The sequence below is a fragment of the Lichenostomus cassidix genome, chromosome 3 (assembly GCF_008360975.1).
Source record: "Lichenostomus cassidix isolate B80296 chromosome 3, HeHo_3.0, whole genome shotgun sequence".
Lineage (NCBI taxonomy): Eukaryota > Metazoa > Chordata > Aves > Passeriformes > Meliphagidae > Lichenostomus > Lichenostomus cassidix.
The window spans coordinates 12,037,188-12,047,862 of NC_139483.1; the positions used below are offsets into that span (position 1 = coordinate 12,037,188).

The 10,675-nt window shown below is 50.4% G+C and overlaps 1 protein-coding gene and 1 long non-coding RNA gene across 2 annotated transcripts; one reads left to right on the forward strand and one right to left on the reverse strand.

Moving 5' to 3' along the window:
- The first annotated feature begins 62 nt into the window (after positions 1-62).
- LOC146439090 (uncharacterized) lies at positions 63-3,067 on the forward strand. The gene is made up of 2 exons (XR_014850667.1): positions 63-558; positions 1,543-3,067. It is a non-coding gene; the product is annotated as an uncharacterized LOC146439090 (long non-coding RNA).
- Positions 2,381-9,684, reverse strand: OVOL2 (ovo like zinc finger 2). Its single transcript, XM_085054542.1, has 4 exons — positions 9,416-9,684; positions 8,561-8,751; positions 6,231-6,420; positions 2,381-3,564 (listed from the first exon to the last, which is right to left on the reverse strand). The coding sequence occupies exons 1-4, from the start codon at positions 9,513-9,515 to the stop codon at positions 3,254-3,256; spliced, it is 792 nt and encodes a 263-aa protein (XP_084910668.1). The 5' UTR covers positions 9,516-9,684; the 3' UTR covers positions 2,381-3,253.
- Between the last annotated feature and the right edge of the window lie 991 nt (positions 9,685-10,675).

The following is a 10,675-nucleotide window of genomic DNA, read 5'->3' on the forward strand; positions in this document are numbered from 1 at the left end:
GTGCCACTGCCTTGAGCTCTCCTGACTGCTGTGGGTCTGAGCCAACAAGGAGCCCACCATGTCACTTGAGTGTTTTTGTATCAAAACAGACCTCTGACTGGGAAGCTGGGCCTTCTGAGCAGTGAAGGGCTGCTGGTTGGGTTTTGGGCGCTGTTTTTTATGATTTTGTGTTTGGTTGGGTTTTTTTTCCAAATAAGTTTGTGAGTAAATGTTTTGAAACAACTTTTACTTTTGAAGCATACAGAATCAAGTCTGTGAAACAGAGAATAAGCCTTCATCATGTCAGGCAGTATTGCTCTGGAAAGCTTTTTCCCTCATTTTCTTTGTTTTCTCTGAATTGTATGTATGAATTTTCATGATACCACTGCCACTTACAAATAAAATTATGACCAACCCCTAAGCTTCAAGAAAATCAGCCAGAACCATAGCTAAAAGCCCAGAAACTTAAACCTCTGTACTGCTTAATCTTGTGCTTCTAGAGTACTGAACCGTGGAAATGTGTGCAGTGAAACTGAGTTATAGTGGTACTTGCATGCTCAAACCTGGCCTAGTAAAAAGGTAACTCTGCTTAATTAGATTTCTAAAAAGACAAACCATGGGGAGTGAAAATCTGGGTTCAGAGATGACACCATTGAGACACATCCTGTGTTCAGAAGTTCTACCTGTTTAACAAGGATCTTCCCACATCCCAAAATTTTAGCAAGTGGCTGGTTTAATGTCATGAACAGTTTTCTGTGAAAGGCAGTTCTGTGAATACAAAGAGGGTGGGCAGAAGCAGGAGGTGATAAAAGGTGCTGAAATCCCTGGGTTGGTTGGGATTGGATAGAGGAGGCCAGTGCAGAACAGCTGGGCAATATTTGAGTCGCGTTGCTTTCTTCACCAGTTCATCACTCAGCCATTAGATGTCTCTGATCCATGTAAATATTCAACCTCCTTCCCCCTCATAAATAAGGACGAGTCTGGAGCCTGGGCAGTGTTGGCTGCACCTGTTGGATTTGTGTTCATTTGTTTAACAAAAGCCCTGTGCTTGAGAAGTGCTGCCAGCAAAGTCGGTTTGTAAACCTGCCCAAGGCCCAGGTAAGTCTGTACCTCAGAGAGCCAGGAGGAGGCAGACAGCCTTCAAAGACAGCAGTGATTGGAGTCACTCATGTCTGGCACTTCTGAAAGCTTAGCTGCTGCTTTGGGCATCCCTGGGTGAGCTCTGGAGCATTTCTGGAACAACACAAGCTGGTTTGTCCTGTAACAGGACTGGCAGGTGACTGTCACCAGTGTCACACAAAGCCAAACACACTGTGACCAGTTTCAACTAACTTGCCAGACTGTGAAATTGATGTGCCCAGGGCACTGCTACAGGCACTCTCTGTCCTCTGCACAAAAACCTGCTGGGCAGCCAGGTCATTTACTTCAGCTCCAACATCCAGCTTCCCAGAACTTTGCTCTCCATCCAGAGTGGGTTTTTCACTGTGCCCTGTTACCTGTTCCCTTTCTCTTTTATTGTGAATCCTTTCTGCACCCACCTCACTGTGCCTGTGGTTCTCTCAGCAGGGATGTGCTGTGGAAACGACACTGGAGGGAGATCAAAAGCAACACGTGGTGCAGGAGGGATAAAAACCCAACCCATGCACACAGGTACACACAAAATGTGTCTTGCTGGAGAGGAAAGGTTTCAGCTACAGCTCTGCTGTGCCAGGGGAAGGGCTGAGGTTACTGCAGAGCTGAGCACAAATCCCATGCAGTCAGGTGAACATTAATCCCACTGCAGAGTGAGCAACCTTCCCTTTACATTGCTCAGTTATGAGAGCTGGGGGGTCAGTGCACAAGCTTTAGCCCTTTTTGCAAAGTCAGGATGTTCTAATTTAGGTCAGATGTTTTTTTTCCCCAGCAACTTGCCAAGGTATTCTACCAACCTTCCTGTTACATAGGATAAGTTTGTTCTTAGCACAGTGTCATCACTTTATTATCCTCATTTTCAAGGTCCCAAGCACCAACAGTTGTGCTGAATAAAGTATTAATATCCTTAGGAATGCTTTAAAACCCCTTTTGTGGGGAAGATTTGCCCCACAAAAACCCAAGCAGTTGCCTGTACAAAACTGAAGCAAGTTGAAAATATTTTTGATGGTTCTTGCAAAGTTGCTCAGAATCTCTCATTTTAGCAGCAATGACTGTGAAAGTCCTGGCTATGCCTGACTTTGTATTTTAGGTGGGAGGAGCCTTTTAAACTGACAGTGATCACAGATGAGCAACCAGATTGATGCCTGCAGGTTTGCACTGATCTCCTGAGGCAGACACAGGCTCAGTCCCCCTTTTCACTGCATTGTTGTATTAGTGAACAGGCACTTGAATATAAAAGAGAAAAAATCCCCAAACATACACACACACATAAAATATGCACAAAATTGCATTTCATCATGATAGAAAATACTTATTTTCAAGTCATTACAGTGCTTTCTTTGGGTTTCTGGTTTGGTATTGATGTATGTTAAAAGGATGTGGTAATAACACTCAGAGAGAGCATGACAAGTCCAGGAACATCAGAGTTAAGGTTTCACTTGCATCTACACATGATAACAGTAAGGTCATGGCTTAAAGTACCTAAAACAAAATTAAAAGTCTGCCCTGGAATAATATCATTTGCTAGTTGAGCCATTTTGGTAACTTCTGCATCCTTTGAGAAGAGTTTCAACTCACCTTGGATCACTTCCATAAATTGTTAGCAGACTGCACAGGGGGCAGAGCTAAGGGTATTTGCACATTTTAACTCATTTGCTGATGCAATGCACTCCTGTTCTTAAGGCACTTTAATTAACATTGCATAGAACTATGTACTAGGAGCACTCTTACCCAACACTTTTCACCCAAACCTCTCAAAAGTAATTTTCACGGGAGGTAGGAGTTATTAATTTTACAAAATACACCGGGGAAAGGTGAACTTATTGTCATGGTGGTCAGACCTGTGGTAGAGCTGAAACAAAACAGGTTGCCCAAATGTCAGTTCACTAAATACTCCATCCGACAGGTGACAGCCTTGCAAGTGTGCCATTTTTATTGGCCAGGTAAAAAAAAAGAAGCCTGATGTTTCCATCACGAATGGGAATATTTCTGTCAAGTTGAGGTTTTACCGACATCAAGAGAGTCCCGTTAACAAAAGCATCCCTTTAATCTCAGGCATTTCTTTCAAAATTGTCCTTAAAAAAATAATATCCGTAGTCCTACATGTAAACTTCATTCCCTCAGAGCACCGTGAGCCCCCGTGTCACTCGTCCTTGTCGTCCTCTTTGGAGTTCCTCTGCAGGACTGGGCTCAGTTTGGTTTGCAGGACAGCTGCCAGTTTTTTGGAGGTTTTTTTCAGGAAGGCACTGCCGGGGTGGACACCGCTGACATGGAGGTACAGATCCTCCTGCGTGGGGCCAGTGTAGCCGCAGTCCTCGCACACGTAGAGCTTGTCCCTCCTCTGCTTGTAGGCATACTGCTGCTGCACGCCGTGGATCTTCTTCAGGTGCGACTCCAGCGAGCAGCGCTGCGTGAAGGCCTTGTTGCAAACCTCACACTTGTAAGGACGAATCCCTGCAGCGGGAAAAAGCAGCGATTACCATCCCAAGTTATGTTTCTCACAGCCAGCCAAGAGCAAGACTGTGGCACATCAGCTAGTGAAACTGTATCTAGCAGCCCAAGGAAATACCTCTCTGAGCAAAACATCCTATTTTCAGGCATGGGTTGACATATTTAGGCATAGAAAACCTAGGAATGTTTTGAGAAGGTGCAGGCAGACGCTGAGGATAACATGCCCATCAGTGCATCCTTAGGTTTGGTCCTAAGGAAGGCATTATCAACTCCTGCAGAACTTATTTTAGACCCCTGACTTTTTGAAATCCTGTGACTAGGGAAAGCTATCAGTGTCAGCTAATCTGTCATTTTGGCTTTTATAATGAATGAAAAACTTGTGTCTTGGTAAGATTTTAATTTTTCTCCTTTTGTGAGCAAATCTTAATGAGGCTTTGGTGAACAGCAGCCCAGTGTGAATGTCCAGTGATTTCAGGGCTTCAAAGGAGCAAGAGTGCTTTCATACAATACAGATTTGATGACTGAGATTACAAATTTTAGAAGAGAAGTGCAGTAAAATGAAAGAAATAACTGTGTCTGCAGAGCAGGGATAGGGAACTGACTTGTGATTTGAATGCCCAAACAACATAAAAAAAAAAATCAATTTTACCACCAATCAACACTGATTTAACAACAACCCCCCAGTGCTTAAATAGTTGAGGGTGTAGCAACACTTGAAAGAACCTAAACCAGCTGGAATTCTACTAGGCTAGATCAGTAAGTTTTCAAGCAAAGACCACCCTTAAAACTGATATAAGGAGTTACCTAACCCCCTCTTTTCCCCAGGGAAGGTGGAATGCCAGGGTCTGCAAGATCAGACCTATGGTGAGCCAGGCAGAAATGGATAAACCAGATTGGTCTGTTCTGACAGTTACAACTTTGTGATTGCTTGAAGTCACCAGTCAGGAGCTGATCTTTCTACCAGAAATCCAAGCTAATTAGAAGTTCCAATAAGCAGCATCTCAACTGCATTTTTGTACGTTAAAAGAGGTTATCCCAGTGCACCAGATTAAACTATCAAGATAAAAGTTTCCTGATGCCTGCTGCTGTGAAATTGCTTCATCTCCATTAAACTGCAATTGGAGAGAAAGCCCAAGCCTTCATTAGAACTCACACACAAAAAGCAGTTTCATGCTCATTTGAAGGCAATTTAAACCTTCACCATCCTTGGTGCCTGCTCCACAGGCAGGAATACAAGCAAAGAAGAAAGAGTAATGCCAGGATAGCATAGCCCATGAGGGCTGGGGGCTCTTCATCACTTGGGAATCATTTGAAATCAGTTAGGAATCATTTTATTCTGGCCAGAGACGCTCTTGGATTTAGTTTCTGACACTATGATGAGGGGGACAGGTTGAAAAATCACTTCTTATAGAAGCACTGACTCCACACTCCAGCCCAGTGGCAGCTCCCTGCTCACAGCCAGCAGCTTTCCTTTCCACATGAAAGTTTGCAAACAAACCAAAACAGCCCAAAACATTGGCTCCAGCCAATGCCTTCCCATCCAAATGGGTGTCATTGTTTTTGTGAGCTCTACTACGAAGAAACAGATCCTGCCTACCAGGATCCTTGTGTCCCTCTAGCAGTTTACATGATTAATGGTGCCCAAACAAAAAAAAGGGGCTCTGCAGAGCAAGCCCAAAGAATCTCCAGCTCCCGTTGGGCAACCACACATCTGGAAAGATGGGATGTGCCTGTGGGATGTGGTGGATGCACCTTCTGGGTGCAAAATCAAAGCCTGCTGAGCACAGCCCCAACGTGACCCACCAGAAAGTATTGCCCTCAGTGAGAATGGGGTTGATATTTATTTAAGCCATTGCTTCCACCAAAAAAAACCCAAAAAACCAAACCCAAGCAACAACAACAACAACAACAACAACAAAACACAAAACCAACCAAACAAAAAAAACCCAGAAAGCAAAAGGGCAGCCTTCTGCCTGCTCCAGGCTGGGATAAGAACCGGGAACAGTGGACTGGATTTGAGGCAAGGGATCCAGTTCAAGGGAATACAGTCTCTGCTGTTTGGGATGGACTCAGAAAGTGAGTGGCCACAGAATGCCAATCCCTCCAGCCTGCGGGAGGCACAGTATGAACCACACTCTGGTTTCTCCAGACAGTGCCAAAATCAAGCATAATCTCACCCTGCACAACAGTCAGCTGGGAAGGTGCCCAACAGCAAAAAACCCAGGAAACTGCTGCTCGTTGCCTCTAGAGGGCAAAGCGTTTTCATCCAGCTCCTGCCTCCACTCAGTGCTAAGCGCTGCTAAATGCAGATTTGCTATCCCGGGGGATTATCCCAGGCAGGTTATCCTGGGGAGTTATCCTGGCTGCCCCAGGCATGGCAGCACAGGGCTGTGTCTACACCAGGCCTGGATGGCAGATCCTGCACCCTCACTGCTTCACACGGATTGCATTAGTTCTCCTCAGATTTTATCATTCCCAGGACTTTTCTGTGTCCATGCTCGTGTCTTCCCCATTCCCCCACTGCATCCCCACTATTTCTTTGCAAATGTTGTTAACCTGGGCTTTGTATTCTGGTCTTGCCAGGTTACCCTCACCTTGTCCTTGTTCTTGTTCCATCCCACCCCTTTTCCCCGGAGCCTCCCGCAGGTCCCCAGGGAACTCATTCTCACCAGTATGGGTCCGGACATGCCTTTTCAGATCAAAGGTGTCGTTGAAGCCTTTTCCACAGAAGGTGCACAAGTGTCTCTTCACCTGGCTGTGGCACTTGATGTGACGATTGAGCATCCTCTGCAGGCGAAAGCCTTTGCCACACAGCTCACAGCTATGCAGGGCAGCATCGTTACAGGTGCCAGTGGTGAACTGAGGAGGGGGAGAGGACTGGGATGAACAACAGAGCACCAACAGAAAAAATAAAGCAAAACAAGCAGGGCTCTTTGTGGCATTAAAAGAAACCTTGGGATATGTTAGAAATGAAAAGTGAAAGCATTCGGGACACTCCTGTGGGGTAAAACCTTCACGCTTTCCTTGCAATCGAGTGAGGGACTTAGCATGTGTGGTTTGGGACTGATGCCTCTCTGGCCAGCTTGGATTCAGGGCTTAAAACAAACCCTGTGCAGTGGATTCCTTCCAGGGGCAGCAACCCTTGCCCAGCTACATCCACGAACAGGAGGGCTTAGGCCATGAGCACTTTTCTGTGGGACCACACGAGTGTTTGCTCCTGCACTCAGCTGATATCCTGGATGGAGAAGGGAAGCCCTCTCTGGTGGGAGAGTTGTATTCTGCAGTGCCTTCACTAGTCACGCCTCCAACTGCTCCGGGTCCCTCAAAAAACAGCCATCAGTGATAAAAAAGGTGGTTTTGGAGAGATAAACCCAAGGCACATTGTGCTGACTCAGCAGAGACTGAAACAATGGCACTAATCTCCCCCCGCTGGTGTCCCTGGCTCGTTAATTAACAGCCGAGTGACATTAGGGGGTAATCTCGTTCCCGCTCCTAGCACCGAAAGCACTGTGCCAGCACCATGACATAACTCGACTAAAGACACTGATGATTCAGTTCCTGGGAAGATCATTCCTCAGAGGGAAGGCTGAATGTCCGGTAAATGTAAATACTCTGCTGCTGGTTTGATTATTCCTGGCAGAACACACGGACATGCTCCCTGATAGACACCCGGGATGAGGGAAAGCCAGCAGAGCAGAGAGGACTCTGCTGAAACTTGGTTTTGCTGTGAAAGTCACTAACAGCCCAGGTTAAATTATACAAAGTAAGTTAAAGTCAAACAGCAGCAGGGCGGGCTCTTCACAAAGACAGGGCTAGGCCTGGCGTTTCTTCTTCCTGAAAAGCCAGTTATTTTTCCCGGTCCTCCTCCTTTGCTTACTACTGAAGCAACGCTACTTGAAATTGTAAAGGAAGATAAAAGAAAACGGCGCCTGTGAAACCACGAGGTGTGAAACTAGAGGAGGGAGCCTTCTGAGAAGAATCTGTTGGGCAACAGGGGTATGGCTCCACCTCAAGCAGCTGCATATAACCAGGGTGAAACCTAATCATGAGACTGAAGAGCGCGGTGACTGAAAGGCTGTCAGCCCGGCACAGACAATGGTAATTTTTACAGCTCCATCCAGCAAAGCAGCAGCCAGGGTTTAACGAGGTGTTAACTACCAGTGGTAAACACATCTCCTGCCTAGCACTGGGGTGGCCTGGCTCCACCTCTGCTGAGCGGACCCTGGATGTTCAGAGAGAGACGTGGCGCTGTTTGGGAGCTCAGTGTTCAGTTCTTAGGTACCACGAGGACCTGAGGCACCGTGAGCAATTTGCTGTCTCAGCCTTGGGAGGGAAATCACTGCTCTGCTCTGCTGGTTTTGCCCGGGGAACACCCAGAGCTCCTGCCCTTGCAGCAGAGAGGCTCCTCAACAAAGGCAGTGGACAGATAATTGCTCCATTTCACCCAAGCCTGCAGGTCGACCTCAAGGTGGCAATGGTCTTTCACAGCTATTGAGGAGAACTTTTAACTAGCTGCTTTCTTGAAAGGTGAAGGTGTGAGGGGGCAGCGTGAAGATTCACCCCAACCCCTCTTGGTGAAGGCTTGACTGCAACGTAAAGGCAGCTTTTAAGGAGGCCCCACGCTAAGGAGCAAGATCCACCCACGCACCATGGGGCATGACTCCTAGCTGCCAGGGCTGGTCCTTCCTGGCTGGGTTCAGAGCTCCTGCGGGACCCGAGCCAAGCAGGTCAGGGGCAGCACGTCCCAGGCAAGGATAACAGGAGGCAAAGGGCACTGGAAGCTTATGGCACATCGCTTATGAGGCTTGCCCTGCTGCTGCCATCCTACGGCCGGCTGTTCCCGCAGGCCTGCACCTCGGTGTGCGGGACAGGTGCTGTCACCACTAGCAAAGAGAGCCGCAGGTTGTCACCTGGTGTCCCCGGGCAGCAGCCAGGCCTTGACCTTGAACTGGGGTCACCCCATCACCAGAGAAGAGATGGTTGGGGCACGGGCGGTTACCTTGATTTTTGACCTGACCATGGGGCGCTTGACGGCCAGGTCCAGCAGCATCCCCCCGGCCGTGCCCAGCTCGCCGGGGGCAGGTTGGGGCGTCGGGGGGTCGCTGGGCTCGGCGTCCCGGGTGCCGCTGCTGCCGCTGCTCTCCAGACTGCAGCTGTCTTCATAGCCCAGCAGCACGCAGCCGATCCCGCCTGCAACGGGGTGGGGATGCGATAAAGCGGGGGGACCGCGGAGCCGCGGGCAGGGCCGGGGAGGGAGGCGGCGGGCCCCGGTGTTTAACCTGCGGGCGGGCCGCTGGCGGCGGGGGAGGATCCCCGGCTCACGCTGCAATCGGAAACTCAAACACGAACGGTCCCAAAGTTCAAACAAGCCAGCTCCGCCGTCTTCCCGTTATACCCCGGGCAAGGGCAGGAGGAGGAGGAGAGGGGGAGGCCAGGAGTACATCACCCCCCCGGGTCCTTCCTTCTCCTCCCCCAGCCACCTTTCTCATGCAAAAGAGGTTTCCCACCTTCCTGGACGCACACACACACACACACATTCTCCCCCAGCTCCCCTCCCCTCCGAACGCGGGGGCTCCCAGGGTGGGAGACGCTGCCAGGCATGGGGCCGGCACGGCCCGGCGGGGCTGGCACCCCTGCCGCTGCCCGGGCACTTTTCCCCCGAGTGCAGTCCGCGTCCCCTCCATCGCGTTTAGCACAGCTTTCTCTAAGCCGCCGCGTCCCGCCCGCCCCCTCGGGGCTCCCCCGGCCCGGCAAAGCCCCCTCCCCGTCTCCCCCCTCCGTAATCGCGGGGACCCCGCTCCCTCCGTCCCTCCCGGCGGCTCCCGGCGCGGGGCGGCGGCCGGCGGCGCCGTACCTGGGATGTAGGTGTCGGCTCTCTCCTCGTCGGGCAGCCCATCCCAGCTGCGCACCGCCGGCTGCGGGCTCCGGCGCTTCACCAGGAAGGCTCTGGGCATGGCGAGGGCAGGGGGCACGGCTGGGCACGGAGCGGAGCGGCCGCTTCAGCCCCTCCGGCCGCCCGCCCGCAGCCCGACGGGGCGCGCCGTCCGGGGGAGCGGGACAGCACGCACCGGGCAGAGCCGCTGAGGCGCGGGGAGGGGAAGGGGAGGGGAGGAGAGGGGAGAAGGTGGGGGGGGGAGGAAAGTTTCATAAGGTGGAATAGAAAAATGCACCAGGAAACTTGGGAAGGAGCATGCGTGCTGCAAACATAACGGTGTCAACAAGTCTGCTTACCTGTCCGACCGGTTGGAGCAGCTGAGCTTTGTTCCAGCCCTTCCTAAGGCATGAATGTTTGCAAAAGAATTTAACGTCTGAAAATTAAAAAAAAAAACCAAATAAAACCCAAACGAGGAGGGGACCCCCGCCGCTGCCGCCTGCCCGCCCCCCGCCGCGGGACCCGCTGCCCTGTGCCGCCGCACCGGGATATCCCGGTGGGAATGCGGGCCGGGCTTGCTCCCCGTTCGCGAGTGCGGATCCCGCCGCCCACGGGGGGCTGAGCGGAGACCCCCCCGGGACAGCCCGTCGAGGGGAAGACTTGCCGAGGCGCCGGGAAAGAGGCCGAGCTGTCCTGGGGGCAGCAGCAGGAAGAGAAAGTTGTTATTATTTTTCTCAATTACTAGCCTTTCTTCTGTTAAAAAAAAAAGTAAAAAAAATTATTCTCTTTCAGTCATTGATTTAAAAATTAAAAACGTGTCACAGCCTTTTCTCTTCGCCCCTCGTTTTTTTTTTCTTTTTCCTTTTTTTTTAAATTTGCCCCTTGTCGTCTTTCCCCTGTTCCCAAAGTGGAAATGAAACAAAGACAAGAGGTTGGGGTATTGGGGAAGGAAGCAAAGGAAACAGAAGAAAACCCACAAAAACTCTGCGAGCACAGCAGAGCCCATGCTCGGCGTGGTCTTGGGTGATTAACAACATTCAGGGATTCCTTCTCCCGCCTCGTGTTCGAGCTGCTGCTTTATTAAAAGCAGTGGACACGCACTTGGTGCCTTCCTCCCCGAGCTCATCCCTGCGGCAGAGACAGCACCGGGCTAGAGCATTGCGGGAATGAGCACCAAAAGCTGCTTCCCCACGTGAAGGAAGAGGCCTTTCAAACGGAGTCACTCCTCGCCGAGGCTGCTGA

Excerpts from the sequence above, each read along its gene's own strand:
- OVOL2 (XM_085054542.1), bottom strand. The coding sequence starts at position 9,515 with ATGCCCAGAGCCTTCCTGGTGAAGCGCCGGAGCCCGCAGCCGGCGGTG. Across the intron at positions 8,752-9,415 it reads AGCCGACACCTACATCCCAG|GCGGGATCGGCTGCGTGCTG; the intron begins GTACGGCGCCGC and ends ACCCCGTTGCAG. Across the intron at positions 3,565-6,230 it reads GCATGTCCGGACCCATACTG|GGATTCGTCCTTACAAGTGT; the intron begins GTGAGAATGAGT and ends TTCCCGCTGCAG.